The 24,542-nt window shown below is 32.6% G+C and overlaps 1 protein-coding gene across 1 annotated transcript in view; it reads right to left on the minus strand.

The window, feature by feature from the left end:
- Positions 1-10,634, minus strand: part of LOC134714735 (deleted in malignant brain tumors 1 protein-like) — a 57,329-nt gene extending 46,695 nt beyond the window's left edge. The window contains exon 1 of the mRNA XM_063576240.1: positions 10,158-10,634. Within this exon, the coding sequence (XP_063432310.1) occupies positions 10,158-10,254 (97 nt within the window). The 5' untranslated portion in view covers positions 10,255-10,634. The remainder of the gene's footprint in view (positions 1-10,157) is intronic.
- Between the last annotated feature and the right edge of the window lie 13,908 nt (positions 10,635-24,542).

The raw sequence follows: 24,542 nt of genomic DNA on the forward strand, positions 1-24,542 counted from the left end.
TGTCATATATCTAGCAGAGAAAAACAAATGCGTATATGAAGTTAGAAAAGTGAAACATATTACTGATGACTTGTTACATTAAATTGAGGATTCAATCTAAACAAGTATAAATAAAAGGAGGTGTGGGTTACAAGAAATCGAAACAGCAACTAAATTATACAAATATCGGGGGCTCCTCTAATATAAACCCTCCCCCCCCAAAAAAAAAATGGTCTTAATCTATACTGAAATATTTATGACAAACGAGTATTTTCTCACGTAAGAGTAATGTGAAATTAGCTTTGTGTCGTTGAAGAATTGGAGGCATGTATACAACCTTTCAAATACTATACACTCCGAATTTCAGTCTTTTCGGTTTCAATATTTGAAAGGAGTTTTAGAGACTAATGTTTTTAAGTAGAATACAATATCGAAAGAACAACGATGGACGACAAACCTGCTATAATTTAAGTTCGCGTTGGTTCAACTTTATATTGAATATATTTATAAAGAAAACTCAATCGCAATCGATTTAGTACATGCAATTTTCAAAACAGAAAAAAGGAAGATCTCGGTCGCTTATATCTAATTTTTTAGTTAATTTACATATTTGACATAATATTATGGTTTTGTGTATTCTACCTTAATTAGTTGCAATGTCATAGCATTATTGACCGGAAAGTCTGTATACAAACAATATTACCCCCTACTGAGTTTCTATAACTGACAAATCAAAGTGATTAGCTTCCATTCTAAGACATTTGTCTATACTAGGAACTGTGTAATCCAGTTTCAATTGATTGTTTATGAATAAGCATCTAAACAATGCGGAATCGTTATAAAATATAAAATTTTGGTAATAAGCAATGAAAATAAAGCTCAATCATTCACAACTGAGTCATATAAATGACGATAAATTACGGAAGAATTATTTATTTGACCAGACTGGTTTTTTTTCTTTCAATATGAGTGACACAATCCCAATGTACGTAATTCATGTTCTAGTATTTCCATGCGTGACAGTCAGTACCAACCACTTTTACAGGACCTAACGATTAGGATTTTCGAAGCATCCGGATTATTTTACCTCTTTAGTGCAATGTCCAATCGTATAGAATCATAATATCATGCATTCAAAAAATAAATAAAAATAAAATAAACATCTAACCATATTCATTGTCGTTCATTTGTTTGGTTAAATTGATCGACGAATGACATTCTTTTTACTAAATTTTTTTTAAGAAATGATGTTAGAATCAATTGCTGGAAAAATTGTTTCAGATAAATTCAGGGGACATTGGTCAGATTCCCTTAATAGCTCTCAATATGTATTTCGTTGACAAAATAAATCATAAATTGAATGATTCGGTTTCTTTAAGATATATGACAATAGAAAAGTCAAATGGAGTGTAGGTATATATACAGAAAATCCCACGTAAGGGTGTTTCAAAAAAATAATAATAACCAATTAAGCGAGAACATACAGTGCATAGTAAAACCATATATACTCTGCAAAAGATGTAAAACATAACAGTAAAATTAAAAAAAATTATATTACATAAAAAACAAGACATACATTCCTACAACAACTGCGGTGTTTTCCTTTGAAACAATCAATAACATTTACAACAGTTGCGGTATATCATGTACATACAAGAATAGCTATCAGCTGTTTACCAGATTTGATTCATTATTATTTCTTTTCCTAAAAGGATAACATGTTTCCCCCGTCATAACAGTGACTGATTGCATAGATATAGACAAATTATTACTCATGATAATCACTTGTGTTTTCTGGGTGACAGTAAAATCCCCACCAAACAACGCATTCAACCACATATTTAATTTTTCTACCAATCGGTTTATATTATTGACATTTTCATCGAAAAAAAACCAATGAAAGATTAAGGTATTAGTTATTTAAAACTACATTTAAATTAATACATTTTGAATATTTGTATTATACAATGATTAGGTCCAAGCATATACTATTGCGATATATAGTCAAATGGCAGGGTTGAAAGAGAGAAGAAAAAATATGTTAGAATGCCAAAACCATGAAACCTTATGGTTGAACAGTAAATGAATAAAAAGTTAAACACGCTATAACTGCATGCGTTTTGAATACTCTGTACCATTTCCTATACAACAAAACTTAAAATCATCATTGACATACATCAAACTAAAATAATATCATAAAAAAGTCAATTTACTGCGGTTCTTCATCGGGCATTTTCGGCTATTCGTGGCAACATTGTATACCACTAGTAAGATTCAAAATTGAAGATTAGGGTTGTACAAATGTATGTGTTGTTATTGAAAGACCATTAAAGGACCTGTTTACTATTATGTATGCTTTAAATCTATTTTTTTAGTATCGTAATGGTAAAACAAAATGAATGAAAAAATGTGAAAGTTTTCCAACAAAACGGGAGTTACGACACAAGTATTAACTGCAGTTTATGTTGTTGCTGCAATCTATGCATCAAACATGAGGGCACGTATGACGTAATGATTAATGTAAAGATGATGGTGATGGATGATTATATAACGCGTCCAGCGGCAAATTACACGTATAGTCAGGCTGGTAACATGTTAAAGTAATGTGAATATTAACCCTGCTTTGTACTGACATGCTGAGTCGGATATTTTAACATGCTAGTGTGAGCAAGGTGACAGCTCACAAGAATACTTGTCACCCTAACCCGAGACAGTATTCTACACGACTCCGAGTTGTCTTTACTCGTACTCCTTAATGCCGCTTACTTAGTGGAGTAGCAGCACATTCCAATTTTAAAGTATTTAGGTTAACCCGGTCATGGTTCGAACTTATGATCCCCCGCACTCGAGGCATACACACGAGACCACCGGGATGGTTGTAATGTAAATTTGGGATACGGAAATAGCACATAGTTTTGATATGTTACAATAAAACTTTTAATTAATAAGAATGTAATGTCATTGATTAGCAGTGGGCTTAATAAAAAATGTTAACTAATACTAATAACACACTTCTTGTCTATTGAAAGAAACAGTTTTCGAAGTTCAGGTCTTGTCTTAATTGGAAAGTTCGCAGCACTACAAATACATAAACTGACGCATCCAATTAATAAATCCTTAACCAATATTAACATTACATTACAATTGTTAATTTAAAATGATTTAAAGATTTCCGTATGTATGTAAAAAAAAAAGCAACATATTGATTCCATTAAAAATCGTTTATCGCAATCTTTTATAAAATTATAATCCTGGTAATTTTGATAACTATTATTAACGTATTCATACTAATTTGTACATGTGCGTCCAGTTTCTCTTTCCTTTGATTATAAACTTTACTAACTAAGTGCAAGTAGTTAGAAAACAAGTTTTGTACTTCGAGTACTGTTTAAGGTGTTTCATAACCATGAGCATATGATCGTATAGTTTATATGGACATTTTTGACATCTGTCCAATAATAGAAAATAATTTACAAGTCATTAATTCCAAACTAGAACCAATTTTGTTATCATGGCCTTTTAAATTTACGAATGTTGATGAACTGCTCGCTTACTATGACCATTCTATATTTCTGTCGACCTTCTTTTACTGGAGAGTGGTAATGTTTGACTAGATTTAACTTTACGAATAAACTCAGATAAGCATAGCAATAGCAGTTTGAGTTCAGTGTCAGGGCTTTGGATTTGTGACGGTATATGGCTAATTTTTAAAGGTCCCTTCAGATAAAAAGAGCAACAGTTGTAAGAATTTTATATATAAGCAAATGAAGATCATAGTTCTTAAAAAAAAAGACACAATAAAATTGAGAAAGGAAATGCGAAATGTGTCAAAGCGACAACAACCCGACCTTAGAGCAGACAACAGCCGAAGGCCACCGATGGGTCTTCAATGTAGCGAGAAACTCCCGCACCCGTTCTTCGTTAAACAAATTTGTTTAAAAAAATAATACAAAAATAATAATGAGTACAAGTAATTCAAATTCCGTCTACATTAATAAGCGTTTCGAAATTCCAATCCGATGTTTCAATAAAGTTGAAAGCTGATGTGAATGCCTAATTATGATTTCGATTTATTTAAAGTAGTAAACGAATACATCTTTTGGAAGTATCAATTCTTATTCAGTATTGTAATTTATATTATAAACCATTATAGTCAATCACCAGTAAATATGCGAACTATGCTGAAACGACATGTCTGTTTTAACATAAAGAAAAAATCGACATATCATTTAATTATTCTTCCTTTTCAGGGTTAATCAGTTTAATAAAATAGTATACCATACTAAAGTATACGAAAAGACAACATTACTCAAAACTATGAACAACAGTCAGTCACTTTGATTTATAAAGATAGTCAGCCATATAATATGACAAATTAAGCTCGCTATCACTGATTACTTCAAACACCCAACACCATTATCACAAATATAAAAGTTGTAAATAGACAAATTATTCATAAAAAGTAAGTGCTATATATATTCTAATTTTGTACAGTTAAAACAACGGTGTTACAGTGATTGACAGCACCCAATCTTATTTTTTCCACATGTATGCATAACATTAATGTCAAGGTCATATTTGAAATAAAACGTCCTGCTTGTCGTCTTGTTCTTATGAGGCAGAATTTATACAGGAGCTTCTAGAACATTTAACGAAGTTATGTTCTGTTATATAGATGACAGTCTAGTGATTGTTGTGATTGCATCTATCCAATTAAAATATCGGAGGAGAAGATACAGTTATGTTTACATCTCGACTTATATTAAGTAATCAATTGAAACCCTTATTAAAAAATGATTTGAACAATCCCCGTTGTAAGCTTTCCACTCCTGTGTAGAAAAAAAATATTGTTCCAACACCTGAACATGTTTATTGGTATAGTGCCCCCAGATGATACGATATTCCCAGGCTAGGGGTTATTGCAAGATTATTACGGATATGTTAGACCTTTCGTTGCCACAATCCCTTCCTCTACCTCCCGATTGTTTAATTACAGAATAAGATTATCAGTTAAATGCAATGACATGTGTCGCCATCGCCAGAGGAAAAAGAACTGTTCAACCCTAAGGATTAATTGAGTTTATGACCAGTTTTATTTAATCGTTTGTTCTCTCTTAAATATTAGTTTGTTTTTTCATCTTATTTTCATTTTGCCAATGGCGATGTCTGTATTTAAAGTGTTTCTGGGTTTTGTTGACTACTTTGGTACTTCTATTTATTTATATTTATCTCAATATCTAACATAATTAATCCTGTCTTCGCAAAACTAAGAAAATCTAACGGCAGAGGGGAATTATCGGCAACAATACAGTTTGGCTTTTACTAATATCATCCTAAGTTAATAACACGTCTTACAACACATAAGTAGAAAATTGTGTTAAAGTGTCACGAACACCTAGAATTTGGTGTCATTAATGATTGAGAACAAGTGATTCTTAGACTCAATCTCTCTTTGGTTGATATATAGTGAAAAAAAGAAAAAAGAAATTGATGAAATATATAATCTATCAACATAAAAAGAAAGAAAAGTTCCTATAGTCTGTCTGTCACCAACTACAAGAAGGGCGAACTATTGAATTTTTTTTGAACATTTAAAAAAATAAATAAATAAAATGTGACTTTAATGCGACTATAATGTGACTATAAAACAAAAATAACCCCACCTGATTATGTTATTAATATGGATGCTTAACCGAGGGAAAGATCTAATAGCAATGCACGAGGGGTGGAAAATGGTGGAAAATACCAAAGACTAACTGACAACGCCATGACCCCCTAGAAACGGCGAGATGACAAACAAAGCTCCATGCAACAGTTACAGTCTACAAAAATAATATCAATGGACACAATTTTACTAACACCAGTAGATTTGTGTATACAGAACAGGTGTAACAGAGAAAACTGTTTTCTTGTGTATGACATGTTCACTGACGTTATTCAACTGTCCTCTCTGTCCTTATATAAGATTATTACAATCAACAGATCTACTGGCAAAACGTGTCAAGGACGTCATAAATATTGCCATAAGGATAAGAAAATATCATGCCATATTTAACAGTAATACTGGCCAACTTAACAAATGTTGTATAATGGCATACAATTTATATGTAAAGGTAAAGTACATGTTTTACAATCAGTTATATTGCTTAAACCAGATTTAACAGACGTTAACAAGCGTGTCCTCGTCCAACAGTTGAAGAATATAAAGAATGCCTATAACAAAGTAGTTCATACAAGAAAGTAAAATACTTAACAGGTCCTAAATCTTAAAATGGGTCATTATTTTATAAAATGTAAAATAAACTTTTTAAAATGAATATATTTGCAAAGGTAAAGCATGTCTCTATGTATGTCTATATTTTATTTTTATGGTAACGCAGTGATATTTTTTTTAGGTTCAACGTAAATAATACATAATTCAGGAAATAATTTATAAAAGTTTTAAACACCTTGAAAACATAAGAATGTTTTTAAAATGACAAATGAATTAAGTTTAAATGAATCAGTAAAATAAATGATGCTGTATGTTTAATACAAAATAACTGTATTTGTTTACCAAAAATGTTTTATGTATAATGGCACACTGTCAAACATACTAAAAACAGGCTTTGTAATATCAACGTCGTTAAACACAAGTTGATACAGGATGCACAACATTACAAGATAAACAATAAATTTTATGACATGCATTCTTCTTGTTTATACATCCAGAGTCATAGCTACAGGATTTAACCTAAAAGTTAAATGTCGTTAACTGATTTAAAAAAAAAACCACCATCCAAGAACATTTGAACCCGAGGCCAAATTCTAGACGGATAATCCTGTTGGTCCCAAACTCATTGCACAGTAGTTACAAAATAAAGAGGACAATCGCACCCTCGCCATACTTCACACACACAAAACGTACATGATTCTAGTAACGATATAAGAGTTTTAGGAACATTATCATTTTTATTTCTTATTGATATATCTAAAGTATTGACCTGACACGACCTTCTACTTTTATGAACCTCCTCCGTGGGTATATCAGTCTGACTTTGAGTTTGGGATGTAGAATGTTTAATTGGTTAACAATACTAATACTCAAAACTTAGTCTTTGCTTCTACAATGAGAAATATGGTCTCCAACTAGCAATAGACGGAAAAAAAATAGTTAAATACCAGTTCAAAGGCAAAGAACAATTTTGACAGTATTACTAGAGGGTCCTAGAGGTACAAACTGTGAACAATAAATGTAGGCATATAGTGTTAGTCGTCTTACGCTGTTGAAAAATCATAAATTGAATCAACATATTACATTATGACCACTCTGCAAACCAAACCAATATCAATCAAGTCCTTCGCTTACTAAACTAGAGGAACATAATTTCTTAACGATTTCATAAATGTCAAACCAAGAGTACTAATGTATAGAAATGTTAAACCTTGGTATTATACCAACCGACATTAAAATCCTTGGTATTATACCAACCGACATTAAAATCCTTGTCAAAAATGGGCGTCTGTTCGGATGTGCGGGCTATGAGCACGTTGAACAACCAGGTACCGAAAGGCACATTTGCTGGCTCTATCTAACGTTTCCTAATTTCCTAGTGGTAGTCCCAAATTCTAGGTCGACCTTACTTGCCTATGATATTTATTTTTGATTGTCTTGTCCCGAACATACGTGTAATACTTGCAAATGAACGATTAACAAACGACAGTCGATCATCAACACTGGTTATTGTGATATTTTGTGATAAAACATACTAGAAATACAATAAAAGCCAATGGTGTAAAAGATTTTGCGAACAGAAAGAAGAGAAATCAAATATTTGAAACTGCTTTAGAACGCACGACACTGACGCGTTTTAGGTGTGAATGAGTTAAAAAAAAATGTTTTTGGAACAATGCAATATTTTCTTTCAAATACTGTTTCCCCAACTCATTCGCTTATATGCCATTTATCTGGGATATGGATATGCTACATGAATATGAAGTTTCTTTCTTGTTCAAGATCAAACTATTGGAGTTCAACTTGAGGTGTTTAACCTGCAGCTTGGGTTATCCTCTGGAATTATTTTAATATATTCCACAAGTTGAGTGCAACATATTTGAGTCATGTATCTATCCACAATAGACCAATTAATCGTATATGAAACAATAGATATCAATAATCATCAATCATATAAAGATCTAATAACATAACTCCTTTGTATTGCTTTGGTTAGAATGTGTGCAAATACATAATAAAGGAAAATCAAGTGTAACGAACTTATTGTTGTAAAAGCGTAATTTGTAATGCGCTAGTTGTTGTAAGAATTGACTAAGAAATTGAATTCTAACAAACTTCAAAAGATATTCTTAAGTTGAAAGGAGGTACCAAATTTAAAATGTATCTGACCCTCTTCCATCAAATGAAAACAATTGGTTTTTCTGCAAGTTTCTGCATTTTTCATTGTGTGCGTAATTGATTTTAAAATGACCACACATTCGTCAATTGGAAATCTTTTAAGAAGCAAGTTATAAAATTCTATAGTTTATGAACCGAGAAACACCTAAAGCAAAGATTCATCTATTAACCGTTGAAATGTGTCCTTAAACAACTTTTAAACATTTTTAAGTTTTGCTTCGTACTTTGAATGTTTTTCGACCATTCGACGGTTTGGTAAACAAAACACAAAGAGATAACTTAAATAACAGCATCGCATTAGTCTCTAAAAATTTGAAACTTATCCCTGGCTTTCATACATACTTATTATTATTATTATTTGGGAAAGCGGGTGTTTAGACTTCTAAAGGTTCGGATTATGTAACTTTGTTATAAATAACAGTCTGCAATGTTTTCTCAAAATTTGCAAGTAACATTCAATATTTCGACAGGGCAAATGCTTACATGTTATAAAATAATAGCTGTCAGTACTATAAGGAATCCATCATAATATATAAATGTATATTACCATTATGAATATATTTGTCTGAAAACGTGTTTATTGAATCCATCTCGCTAAAATAATTTGCTTGTCCAAAACTCGTATTATGAAAACAACTATTACTAAATCGTTTAGTTTTAAGAACATACTCTGTTTGTTCACTAAAGATATTTACTGTAAAGAGAGATGCAGACTGGAGTAGGTTTTGGGAAACCTTGCCAACATTTTCAAAAAGGGTATTGATGTACAGTAGTTGTCGTTTGTTTATGTAATATATACGTGTTTCTCGTTTCTCGTTTTGTTTATATAGATTAGACCGTTGGTTTTCCCGTTTGAATGGTTTTACACTAGTAATTTTGGGGCCCTTTATAGCTTGTTGTTCGGTGTGAGCCAAGGCTCCGTGTTGAAGGCCGTACTTTAACCTATAATGGTTTAATTTTTAAATTGTTATTTGGATGGAGAGTTGTCTCATTGGCACTCACACCACATCTTCCTATATCTATTAACGTTAAAGTTGATTTTGTGTGTGACAGTAAACTTAACTTGCAACATACGATAAAGTAATCGTATTCATAGAACTGATAGCGGAAGTAGTAATAACATAGAATTATTAATGCGAAATCCAGTTATCTAATGCGTTTCATTAAACAGCTCCACATAAATTTAAAACAGTTGCTACTAAATGCATGAAACAAGCTTAAGATATTCAAATGTGTTTTTTAAAATAACTTTGTTAATTTTTTTACCGTTTAAATTGTCTAACCTTAACAGTGTAAGAGTGCACTGAACATATGTATTTACCTACATTCAACGAAAAAACGAATATTTATATAGCATATTGGATATTCTTCGTCTTTGAATCAAGTTTCCATTACATCTATAAATACCTTTTGGTAATTAACATAGTGTAGCCCTCCCATGGAAGTATTCCTAATGTCTCTTTTGTGTAAAAAAAACCCAACATATGCAGATGCGAATCCAGGATTTTCACAAAATGGGGAAAAGCTAATTTATATTTGTGGGGGAACAAGTAGAGTCTATGTATTACTTTATAAGCAGCTCAAGGAGGGGCGCCCCTAATCAGCCTCTGATATTATTGTCTCCACTTCTATAACCCCCTCAACCGAATTACCAAAGTTTACATATACAATAAAGACAATTTGAGGAACGACGTTTGAGATATACAGGAAAGAGAAAGTTTCTCCAGCACCTCAACATGCATGATGCAAATATAAAACCGCAACTTAATAGGACATAATGTCTTACCTTGTGAAGAATTTTTAGCATTTGTATTATGTAAAATAACTGTCAATACAATCACAATAACTAGTTGTACTCTAAACAAATTTGATGAGTAATCCATAATGTCGATATATATTCATTAAACGGATCCTTTTATGATTCTTATTCTCTCATTATCATTTGTCAATAATCACAAACTATTCTTAATCTTTAGAAGTTTATAAATGACCATAGGTATACAGTTTTCACCTGTAAACACGTGCTTTATCCAGGTGTGAATCAAAGCGGAACGTTTTAACTGTTATGTCCTTTTACGAGTATGTATATGTATCTTCACTTTTGATTCAACAGAACATCCATATCATATTTGATAAAAGGAAACAGAAAATAAACAATAAAATAAAATAATTATGTGTTGAGTAGCTTTGTATTTTTCTTAAGAAGTAAGAATGATGGTCGTAGCCTATAGCCGAGATGAACAGGGATCCATAAGACAACTGTCAAATACTATCAATCACTAAACTCGTCATGTTGGGCCTAAAGGCATTGTATTACGTAGTTTATCGCTTACCTTTAATACTCATAAATGATTTGATTGGAGAACTATAATATGTTTTATTTGATAATTAATACAAAAACAATAATATCGGACATGTACACTTGTAAAAAACGACATCTTTAGGGAACAGTATATTCCCACAGATAGCTTTTATTAAATACAAATACATGTACATGAAAACCAACTTGAAAGTGAAATCTATAATAGATACATGTTTGGATTGAGGCGAAGTATAATATGTAATTTGGGGGTGTGTCGAATTTTTAAGAAATTTTGTATGTATTTAGAACTTTACTCTTTGAACAGCCAAAAAGGATAGATAAAGATAAAAACGAGAGAGTAAAAGTTTCGCGCAATGCGAATGTACCTGACGTAAAAAGAAATTTAAAAGTTCGAAGTTAAAGTAACCCAAATGGTAATATTATTTATACAGTAATTAAAATACATTTCATCATACATTACATCAAAATCTACTTTTATTCAGCAAGTTGATTGTGATGTTAATGTCTATTGCGTACTGTTGATATGTTCTAAAACCCGGAAAACAGACACAAGCATTACCCAAAATAAAAGAACAAAAGCAAAATGATGCATACATATCACCCAAAAAATCAGAAAACATATTATATTCAGGCCACTAAAGGAGATATCTTATATACGCAATTGAAGAATACAGAATGACAGACAATATAGAGGTGACATGCTTTCAATGGAAGCAATGCAGCATGATGATACAATAGACTGTTTAACAACAGTAAACTAAATTGATGAGACTGTCGTAAAGTGAGAGGTTTAGCGCTATAAAACCAGGTTCAATCCACCAATTTTTAGATTTGAAAATGATGCCTGAGTGTACCAAGTCAGGAATATGGCAGTTATTGTCCATTCGTTTGATGTGTTTTGTCATTTGATTTTGCTATTTGATTAGGGACTCTTCGTTTTGAATTTTCCTCGGAGTTCAGTAATTTTGTGATTTTACTTTTTACACTAATGGTACATATTTTACTGAACAAGATGCGCATTCGGACAAAATGTCTCTAATTAGTGATGCTCGACATTAAAATATCAAACCACATCTTCATTTTGATATTAATAAAAAAGAAAAAGAAAAAAGAAATGAGAAATAAAAACTAGACAAAAAAAAAAGCCTAAACCGGACAAGGAATCAAAGCTATGCACGAGGGAGAAATATTCCATAATTTAAAACAATTTCCAAAATTTAGTAACAGCAAATTTATAAATCACAAAATTTGTAATTTAATGTCAACACCGATTTGCTTAACTTGGCATACGTCTGTATCTATAGACGCTTACCCTGTCCAGGTAACCGTTCGCGCTGTAATTGGAGTCTATGCGATTTTCATAGATTTTTGAATGGTACGTTGGATAAAAAAAAAAATTCACACAATACTGAACTCCGAGGAAAATTCAAAACGTAAAGTCCCAAATTAAATGGCAAAATCAAAAGACAAATCACACCTAACGAATGGTAATTTATCCTTTCTGTAGAAAACCCTTAGTATTTGGAAGAAAATCAAAGTATTGCAAAGAGTTAATTAATAATTATGGCCATATCAATGATAATTCTTGTCAACACCGTGAAGTTTTAGCTGTTTGAATTATTCAATATCAAAATATTTTAATGCTTTACGCGCGTCTGGCGTACTAAATTATAATCCTGGCACCTTTGATAACTATTTACCTGCTTTTAGCACCTACTTCTTGTTCCCGCTTTTAGAGACAGCTGTAAACTTGTACATGTTATCGAAGAATAATATAATATTACACACACATGTGAATAATCTAAACTTTTAAACCAGTGTCTGAGCCGAAATTGATGAACCAGGGGTATGTCACAGAACGTCTCGTCATTTTTTTCTCTCTCAAAAAAGCTCATGGGAAGAAATTAAGAACGTTTTAAAATATATTCCTATAAAAAAGAAGATAATCAACTTCACAAATAAAACAAGATGAACTAGAAGTATATATTCTAGGTGCTGATGTTGTTTATCTCCTTAAAAACGTTCTGGTAGTTTTTTACACTTGTCTTTGTTAAATATTATCTTTACGATTTAGTATATTTTTGGTAACAACCATTTGACGTGGCTCGGTACTTATACATCACGTCATTGTACTATGGTATTTCTTTTTGTAATCTTGTCTTTCACTAATGTACTTTGTTTGCCGTTTTGTTTTTCTTTGTAAACTTCTTTGTTTGGTCTTATAGTGATTAGATTATAATACTATGTTGGATGCATTACCCTTATTCTTTTTTTTTTTTTTTTTTACCATTTTACCACTTCGGATATCATGTATATCTACTATATGGTCATTTTATAAAAATGACTGTTCGCAAAAGTATGAGTTATCCTGAACAATAAGAATGTTCTTATCCCAGACAGAAAACCCTAACCGGATTGGTCACTACTTTTTGGAACTTTTGGTCCTCAGTGGCCTTCAACTTTGTACTTGTTTTGGCTTTTTAACTTTTTTAATCTGAGCGCCACTGGTTAGTCTCGTGGTCGAAACGCACGCCTGGCGTATTAATGTTTAAACCTGGTACCTTTTGGTAGCTATTATTCGTTTGTTTCTCTTTCCTATATGTTCTCCCATTTATTTGTATTGTAGTCCTGTCATGTAATGTTGTCATTTTAACATTGCCATAAAAGCGGGAGGTTGGCATGCCACAACACCAGGTTCAACCAAGTCAGGAAAATGGCCATTGTTATATTATAGTTTGTTTCGGTGTGTGTTACATTTTAATGTTGTGTCGTAGTTCTCCTCTTATATTTGATGCGTTTCACTCGGTTTTAATTTGTAACCCGAATTAGTTTTCTCTCTCAATCTATTTATGAACTTCGAACAGCGGGAAACTACTGTTGCCTTTATTTACCTATTTTGGAGTTCACACATGCATTGATTTAGACAACATTTATATCAGTGAGAGGTTAAGCTAGTATTTAAACCAGATTCAATCCACCACTTTCTAAATAAAAAAAAATGCCTGTATATACCAACCAGGAAAATGACAGTTGTCATCTATTCGCTTGCTGTTAGTGAGCTAATGATTTTGCCATTAGATTACGGACCTTTCTACACTATAATTTATTAGGAGGAAAATTTAAAACACTTCAACAAAGACTTTATAGGAAACTGTCTACATCTCTTTGTTCGTTGTCTTGTATTACGCAGGCACTGTATGTGACATATATCTACAGAAAGACTTTAACCGTATAGAGAGCATACAACTACATCTAACTTCGCATCCATGAAAGAATGCCCTTGAAGAAAGAAGTTTACCGCTTGTAGAAAGACGAGAACAGCGTCTGGTATAACTGTACAAAATAGTATACGACCTGGTAGCCATCACATCGAATTTAAAACTAGACTGTAGAGAACTTCAAACATTATACAACTAAAACTTTTATCAGCCAATTCTAACATTAATAAACTTTCATTTTTTCCCACTAACTATTATTGATTGGAATTGATTACCAAACACTGCAATGCATTAAAAAACTGTAGAAAGATTTCATGCCGTTTTCTCGTTTCCAGTATTGTACAGATCAGACGTGTCAGCGTACTTGCACATCCCTCGCATCTGAAATGGAAGAACCACTCTGACGAGGACTATACTGCTGGTCTGAAGATTAAAATGACTATATTTATATTCCCAAGTCACTTTGGGGACTAACTGAACATTGATATAAAATATATATATAATACAATGGTACGTACAACTGTCACATTTGTAAACATACATTGAGAAAAAAGGATATGTAAAAAAAACTATACATCGAAAGATGTACTATACCTACATGGACTATTGATACAGTAGCACTTTGATTTTTTTCTAATGAAGATATTATTCACCTCTTCAGAATGAAAATACACAGAACAGCCATAATTAGAGGATACTGTGAGAATTGAAAATAAAAAATGAAACAAAATACAATACTACAGAATACGGCTACCCTAACAGAGGAAACGAAAGTGGAATTCTTCGAGACATTAATGGTAAACTCTTTTAAATAAGAATTCACAATGCGAGGTGTTGTAAATATTGTAATAAGCTATCGACATTCTGAACGCCTGCTTATATAAATTGGTTATCGCTACTACCATTGCACGCTAATATTAAGAGAACACGATATACATCATAGCATAGAAATATTTATTTTTGGGTATATCTTACCTCTTAGGCTTGATGTTATTTTATTTGAAACAGTATTTCATCAAAGGAAATGTTATGGATGGAGAAAGAACTTTAAGAACAAACACCAGATTGGACCTAATGACTCAAGCCTAAAACACTACTTTAACAGAAGATATAAAGATAAACATGGAAATTACACTGTATCAAGGGTCTTCTTACAAGCTGCAGACCCAAATTTGAAATTGGATTGTCTGAAAGAGGGACAAAAGATACCAGAGGGACAGTCAAACTCATAAAACGAAAATAAACTGACAACGTCATGGCTAAAAATGAAAAGGACAAACAATAGTACACATGACACAACATAGAAAACTAAAGAAATTCCACCACCTCTGACTGGATGGAACTGAAATTGATGTGTTCTTTGATCATGAAACCACCGGATTAGGTAAAAAGAGTGACATCATTCAGATAGCAGCACTGACCAACGTTAAAAAGTTCCAGAGATATGTTATTCCCCGAGTAGAAATAAATCTTGGAAGCAAGTAAGGTAACTGGGATAACATATAGCCATTCCATAAACACAATGTACTTCAGATGTAAAAAGGTTCAACTGGTTACATTAGATAAAGCACTTGTCGATTTCATTTCTTTTTTAAAAGAATTTAACCACCCAATTCTTATTGAAAATAACTTTTGCAACTTTAACATTCCAATCATTATTGATAATTTAAAAGAATGTAAGCATTTTGCAACATCTTCCTCTATTGCAAATGTATTCATTAAAACCTTGAAGGTTGCCAAAAAATATATTTCGAATACAGATATTCCTAATTTTAAACATCAAACTCTTGTGAAGCATATTTTAGGAGAAACATATTTGGCTCAAAAGTCTATTGTGGATGCTCAATCCTTGCATAATTTGTATGCAATGAAATAGGTACGCCACATCGAATATGATATCTTTTTCTGCCTTTTTAACCACCAATATCTAGATTCCTCCGCTAATATTTTGAAGACCAAGGCAGTAAGCAGGGTATATTCATCTTAAACTGGCTGCCTCAGGAGATTGCAACGGATTCAAATATGTTTTTGAAGACCACAATGTTCCATTAAAAAGTGTGAAAGTCTGATATGAAAGATATCATTGTAGCATGAGTTCGAATAACGGCGAGGGAAAAACGTAAAAAAATTTAAAAGGTATTTTGGAACAGAGGGAAAGAATATTTCCTTCAGGGACAAATTAGCTGTAAAAACGTATACGTAGTAAATGCAATTAACTGTTCAAATTGCGAAAAACAGGTGATTCACTATTGAACTTTTCAAAAACTTGAACAAAGAAAACAGACAACCAACCACTTCATTCAACATAATCATTCTTTGAAAAGACTAAAAGTTGCCGCCATAAAAAGAGTATTTGGAACAGACATTTACAGCATCACTGAAGAGACATGTATTGTCGAAATGCGCATCTGGTGCAAGAAAATTGGTACCGTTAATTTTATTACAGAAAAACTGAAGAAGTCTTTGACTTTGGATAAAAACTATAGAGCCTGAAGGACTCAATAAAATGTATGAACTCGGTACATGCATTTTCTTATATACTAAATGGTGGATCAAACCTGGTTTTATAGCTAACTTAACCTCGCAATTGTATGAAAGTGGGGCGAAAGAGAGGGACATTCAAACACATAGATCGAAAACAAACTTACAACGCCTTGACTAAAAAAGTAAAATAGACAAATAATTATTCACAAGACAAACTATAGAGACTTAACCAACACGAAACCCACCAAAAACTAGGGTGATCTCGGGTGCCCGGAAGGGACAGACACTATTATATTGAAAAGGATGTGTGAATCAATATGATAATGCATTGAACTCAACTAACTCTAAAATATCCAAGAAAAGATAATTTCAAATTTTAATATCTTGGCCGATTTTAAGCTCTTAAATGTTTGTTGACGTGCCAACTTTGAATTTGAACTCAGCAGATGCAAGCACAGAAACTAAAGTAACTATTAACATGAGAAAATGACGAGCTAAAATCAGAAATAGAAAAGCTAAAACTTGAAATTCAAAGGATAGACAATATTTGGATAAAAATATGCTTAAAATAGTTAAGTCAAGTTCAATTAAATTATGGCTGCCTTAGAAGAGAATATATCAAATTCAGATGTTATAGTATTCGTAAAAGTGCATGGCAATTTAAAATGGATTTTAAATGAAGAGAATAAGCAAGTGGGAAATATTCCGGAAGAGATGTTCTAACCATAGAAGCAATGTTAAACTATAATCTGAAAAGAAAACTTTACAAAAATCAATAAGAAGCGTCAAACCGCCTTTTAAAACTATCTTATCTGATTTAAAAACACCAGAATTTACCAACGATGTTAAGGCTCTATGTTTAATTTGCACATGATTTACATGTCCATTATGGCATATTCTGGAGGACAAATCTATGAGCATAATAGGCATGAACACCAAATATCTTCAACTTACAAAGTTTTTTTATCCATGAATTAGATAATACTGACAATTTTATGAAAGGTCAATTACTACCGTTTAGTCAAGCTACTTTTATCGTAGAGGAACATATTTCCACATGTTAATTGGAATCGTCTGATGATGGCATTGCCAAAACATATTTACAAGTGTTGTTTCTTTCCCATGGGAAACTTAGTAACACACTATTAACAAAAGATAATTTACCAGGTGGTAAACTTGTGGGAATGGACCCTTCTGTTGTAGATAAGTTTAAATTTACTCTTAAAAATTAGCTGTATTGATGAAAGTGTATTTGGCCAATTAGACCATTGACTTGATGTAAATCAAATTTAAGTACATGTACGTTATCTGCCGAAGCTTTTTTGAATAACAAAGTTACTGGATAAACCAGAATTTGAACGTATAATGCTAATGTATGAGGCCACAACAGATTTTGATACAGTTTAAATTACAACAAAGAAAGGAGATTGCAACAAGAGGCTCTCAAGAGCCTGAATCGCTCACCTTAATTCTTATGGTTAAATCTCTCATCAATGATTATTTTGGCTTTTCAATTTATTTAAATGTTCTTTGGATCGTCCTATTTTCTTCAAAAGCCAAAAAAAAATAAAAAATTCTCCTATGTTCTATTTTAGCAATAGGAGCTATGTTTCTTGACATACAAGGAAATAAAATATAAAATTTATACTAGATACTCTGAAACTCATTTAGCCTAAGTTTGGCTGAAATTGATACAGCAGTTTCAAAGGAGAAGATTTTTTTTAAAGTAAGTCAACATGATGAACAAATTGTGAAAAAAAAGTCTTTAAAGGGCAATAACTCCTTAAGGGGTCAATTGACAATTTTGGTCAAATTGACAATTTTGGTCAAATTGACTTATTTATAGATCTTACTTTGCTGAACATTATTGCTGTTTACAGTTTATATCTATCTATAATAATATTCAAGATAATAAACAAAAACAGCAAAATTTCCCTAAAATTATCAATTCAGGGGCAGAAACCCAACAACAGGTTGTCTGATTCATCTGAAAATTTCAGGGCAGATAGATCTTGACCTGATAAACAATATTACTTCATGTCAGATTTGCTCTAAATGCTTTGGTTTTTGAGTTATAAGCCAAAAACTGCATTTGACCCCTATGTTCTATTTTTAGCAATGGCGACCATGTTTGTTAATAGATCAAAAGTTCGGATACAATTTATAAACTAGATACACTAAGGAACCTTCAGTTAAAGTTTGGAAGTATTTGGCCCAATAGTTTCAGAGGAGAAAATTCTTGAAATAGTTTATGACGACGACGGACGACGACAGACGACGGACGACGACGGACGCCAAGTGATGGCATAAGCTCACTTGGCCCTTCGGGCCAGGTGAGCTAAAAATGAGAGGAACTTCAGCAGGAGAAGATTAAAAGACAGGAAGAATATACAAAATCGCGATTTGAGGCAAACTGCATTTGAAATGAAATTACACCATACAAGACAAAAAAAGATAAAGTTAACAATCTGAAACGCAGATAAAATTCCGATGGATAACAACTGTCATATTTCTGACTTGGTACAGGTATTTTCGTATGTAGAAACTGATGGATTAAACCTGGTTTTAAAACTAGATAAACCTCATTTGTATGACAGTCGCATTATACTGACAACAATGTGTGAAGTAAACTAAAAGGTCGTTAGTTTATTTCGTTTGAATTGTTGGCACATTGTAGAAAGCCGTACGGTGACCTATAGCTGTTCATTTCTGTGTCATTTTGTCTCTAGTGAAAAGTTAATTAATTGAAAATCATACTATATCTTTTTTTCATATAGACACAATTTGTAAAATAACAAATATACAGCAGTGAACTTTATGTTATAATCTCAAGTCACTATAAAACAATTAATTTTGTCAAATAAAGGCAACAGTAGTATACCGCGGTTCAAAACTCATTAATCCATGGACAAATAACAAAATCGGGGTAACAAACTAAAACCGAGGGAAACGCATTAAATATAAGAGGAAACACAACACCGAAACGCAACACACACAGAAACGGACCAAGCATCAGACATAACACCACGAGAATAACAAATATAACATGAAAACCAAATACATGAATTTGGGATAGACAAGTACCGTGCCACGTCTTATCTCAATATCTCAAACATAAGAGAAAACACAAACGACTCAACGTTAAAATACAACACACACAGAAACGAACAATAATATAACAATGGCCATCTTCCTGACTTGGTACAGGACACTTTTTAAGGGGAATAAAAGTGGTGGGTTGAACCTGGTTTTGTGGCATGCCAAACCTCGCACTTGAATGGCAAAGTTAAATATAACATTGAAATGACAACATAATATTACAGGACTACAATACAAATAAATAGGAGAACATATTAGACAAAGAAAAACATGATTAATAGATAACAAAAAGCATCAGGTTTACAATTCAATACGCCAAAACGCGCCTTGTCCACACAAGACTCACCAGTGACGCCCAGATATAAAACAAAGAAACGAAAGTCAAGAATAAAAAAATAATAAATACCATCGCACGCAAAATAACACATTGACAGATGCAGTAGTACCGAGCCATGTTATATGAATATAGCCAAAAATAGACAACAGTTAAACAAAATTTGAATTGGCAATGGATAAATTTCATGATCTGGCTTTTTTGGCATTTCTTTTTGGACAAATGTCTGACGAAAATCATACGTAAATAAGAAGAGGTCGGCAAGGAGAGGCGCACAATTATTTTCTCTCCATAGGAATACCGACAATAAGTTTGATAAAATTTGACAAATATATATGATGTTAATACGAACCCGCATTATATTATTCACTTGTTCCTCAGTGTTGCTTTTAATACATTATTTGTTCCCTTCCAACATACTATGCTGCATGGTATCCCAAAGGAATACATTTGTAGTGTGCTCTACTATTTCGATGTTTAAAACCATTGCAGTTGCCAGTTTATAATGTATAAACATTGAATGACAAAATTTTCTGACGTCGAACACGCGAATCAATGTATGTGTTTGTAGATAAATGTTTTTGTGTTCTGTTAAATTGTTCTTTTTAAAAATTGTTACAAGATGATGACTGCTGTACCCATATTTTGACTATTTTATTTATTATGTCTATTTAGTTCACGTATCATTGTAAATATAATGGAATTTTGATGAGACTGTCAACAAAGTGAGAGGTTTAGCGTTATAAAACCAGGATTATGACAGTTCTTTTTTATTCGTTTTTGATGCGTTTTGTCATTTGATTTTGCCATGTGATTATGGACTTTCCGATTAGATTTTCCTCTGAGCTCAGTATTTTTCTAATTTTAATTTTCACAATCAAAATGCAAACAAAGTCATAACCCTTATGAAATTTAAAATGTTGCTGCAGCATTGCCGCAGCGTTGCGGCTTTAAAGCTGCAACCTAATCAGGTTGCCAGAGGATTGTTGCCGGAGTAGTGCCGGATGATGCTGCTAGCGGCATTGTTCTGGCATCATTGCAACACTAATTCCTTTCAAACTGAAATTAATTAGCACCACAATATAGCCAGAAAATTTGATGATGTCATTTCCAGCGTTTTTAGCCATTCCCTGTACTAGTGTGTTAGAAATCCACCATGTTGCTTGTGATTATAATTGTATTGAAGAATTTGGTGTTCTAGCTGGGTTTTTTGTAAGATTTGAAGACTTAATAATTGTTGTAAGTAAAACTCGTATCAAGTAATTGCATGTATAGAAAAGATCAATCTTGCATTGTGTATTTCAATAACATGGCCTCATCTGACTTCACTATATACATGCATGTATCGGTGAAGTTTGTGTTGGGTTTTTTTGCAGCAGTTTAATTGCATACTTGTAGGTTGGTAAATAACACAATATTATTTGCTAAACTCAGGGCACATTAAAAATTTTCATTATTTTTTATGCAGATACCGCTGACATTAATTTATGTGCCTGTGCATACAAATTTATAATGCATGAATGCATGTCATATATATGCATTGACAACTTGTTTTTGCCGGCACAATACATTTTATACAAAGCACGGCCTATTCGCATGTTTTGTCACTAAAAAGATGCAAGAATATAGCCGTATTAGCGCCGCAACAGCGCTACAATCATAACGCCAGAAAACTAATTTGCATACGAAATACGCTATAGCCGCATCAGTGCCGCAACATGATGCCAGAATATTGCCGCAACGGTGCCAGAATATAGCCGCAATTATGGTGCCAGAAAACTAATTTGCATACGAAATATGCTATCGCTGCATCGAAGCCGCAACAGTTTGCAGCAACAAAGCCGCAGCATATCCATACTGCTGCCACAACTATGTGCCAGAGGGCTTATATTTCCATAAGGGAACTTGAACCATTTAATAAGATGGTTGTTCCTATGAATACTTAATATGCAGTGGAAAAATTCTGTATTTTGGGCGATACTGAGCGTTTATTATGAGTCCTGGTTATTTTATAAAACAGTCTTAAAACTTCTGAATATCCAAACTGCCTTTTTAAATCAAATATAATAGGATCAATTGATTAACATGTTTCTTCATTCAATCTTGAATATTTACTGTCCTGAAACTTAACTATAAACAAGATATCAATAATGACTTACGCCCCTTTAGTTGTATATGATTGAAATCACATTTCCATTTGAAAGTCATTTCTGTATTGTTTTAATCTGAAAGCCTTTATGATTTCGGTTATTTCACAAAGGCTTCGACACTACTCAAGTTAAATGAGCTCATTCCGAATAGATTGACCAATACGACATGTCAGTATATCAACTAAATAACAATATCTTTTTGCTGCATTATCTTTATTCCCATAAAGCCAATGCATTACATTGTACAGAGATAACAAATACCAACAATAAATATTTACAATATGTAAAAATCAAGAGAGAGAGAGAGAGAGAGTTAATTACAAGCCAGGAGAAGAACATTTATAAGTATTTATATGTCTGAGATCCTTCAATGTCAATAGGTCGTTTTAAAAAGTGGTAATGTGGGGTCTGATCCATTTCCGTTAACAAAATGTATCGGTTTCTGCATCACGCATAATTAAATCTCGAATTCCTAAAAAAAAGTGCTTTGCAGAGATAGAGCCTTATCCTGATAATGCAACCGATAACACTACTCATGATGTTCATGCGATTCCCTTCATTTTTGTTTGTTGCCATGATTTTTCTAGCAATCGATTTACGAGATTTGAACATGGGTAAACTACTGTCGCCTTAATTTGTATACTCTTGTTGTGAATTACAGTAAATGTTTGGCATACTATAATGAGACCGCAAGTAAACGACATTAAATACGAATATATGTTTAAAAGGTCAACGATAAAATGTCAATACAATATATCAATCTTTTAATAGGTCCTGTGAATATATTTTAGGACTAAAATATGTCATTAGCAACTTATTCCCTGAATGACAAATCATAAGATCCATTACAATATACTGATGATGTTTATGACGTTGGTACAATTGAGCACACGAGCATATATAATAGGATTAATCTAGTTAATGCATGCACCTGTAATAGTTCTCATCCTTTTAATCACAACAAATCGGATGACAAAAGGTAAATACAGATGAATAATAGATCAGTGCAGAAAAGTCTAAATATGGATACTTTGGTCTTAGGACAGGTCCCAAATTAATCACTTGTCAATAGGGACGTCTACTTGAATGGGGTGTTAAAATCGACAGTCACGTCATGTGAGAATTACGACGTTGACAAAGAGTAAATTATCAGAAATAAGGGTACAGCAGTCAATATTGTGTTGTTAAACACTAAAAAAACATGTCAACAAAGAAAACTAGAGACATAGCAAAAGCACATTAGCATAAGAAATTTACTATTGCACAATAACAGGGTGTACAAAGTACTGTGCCACGTCAAAGGGATAGTCTTAAAAATAGACTGAACAGTTCAATGTTATCAATATATTCCACTTAGTTGCATACATCTAAACTTGCATTATCATTTGTGTTTAATGACATTTTCACTCTGAGTGCAAACTTACTTGACAGGAGTGTCACACATTCATTTTAGCTTCCATTAAATCTTTTTCTTTCTTCCTTAAAGTATTTCAGTAAGACGAGAAGACGAAACTAAGTTGAAAAACTTGTTTCTAATCCAATTGATATTTTTGAATAATAAAATTGTTTAAACTAACTAAGATGAGTTTATCCCATACCTGCATGATCATTCCTTCAACAAAATATGAGATTTTATCAAAAGTGAGAAATAAAGTTTATCTCTTATGGAAACTGTACACATATCAAGACAGTTATGTTCCAACTAAGCTCAAGATGGTTATGTGTTTTTCTCTTTAAATTGTACCATTTTTGATAATTTCCTCGACTGAAATGTTTACAGATCATGGGCTGGGTGGCCTGTGTTAAGGCTTATAAAATATCATTTAAGAATACTCGCATGCATGTTGTATGAGATGATTTCAGCTTTCCAATTGTAAACTTTCCATTCTAAGTAGCAACATTCCAGCAGCACCTGCATTCGGGGAATATATCTCCCAACTGATACCATATTCCCGTGCTTGCATTTCATATCATGAATTTTCTTGATAGAGGGTTGCTGCTAACAAGGAAGCTATTAAACAAAGAGTTCCAAATTGTGAAGTTGAAATAATCCTTTCGTAAATTTACGGACGCCATCACGAGTTGGTTGACCGTTATGGAATTTCCGTTTCGCAAAAGATATCGGATATGTTCTTGACATCGTAACTACAATCCCCTTCCCTTTCATGAATGTAACCTACCAAATAAGACTATTTAGCGGATTTGTTATCACATAAGCAACACGACGGGTGCCACATGTAGAGCAGGATCTGCATACCCTTCCGGAGCACCCCTAGGGTTTGGTGGGGGTTCGTGTTAATTATTCTTTAGTTTTCTATGTTGTGTCATGTGTACTATTGTTTGTCTATTTCATTTTTAGCCATGGCGTTGTCAGTTTAATTTCGATTTATGAGTTTGACTGTCCCTCTAGTATCTTTCGTCCCTCTGTTTTTCCACATACATATGTACTGCAAATTTAATACAAAAACACGAGTAAAATGAAAAACAAAACAAAACAAAGCAGTAGCAGTAGCATATCACAATGTTACTTGTTACATAAAACATGCAACAACCACTAAAAGTC

Source organism: Mytilus trossulus, chromosome 4 (assembly GCF_036588685.1).
Source record: "Mytilus trossulus isolate FHL-02 chromosome 4, PNRI_Mtr1.1.1.hap1, whole genome shotgun sequence".
NCBI classification, from domain to species: domain Eukaryota; kingdom Metazoa; phylum Mollusca; class Bivalvia; order Mytilida; family Mytilidae; genus Mytilus; species Mytilus trossulus.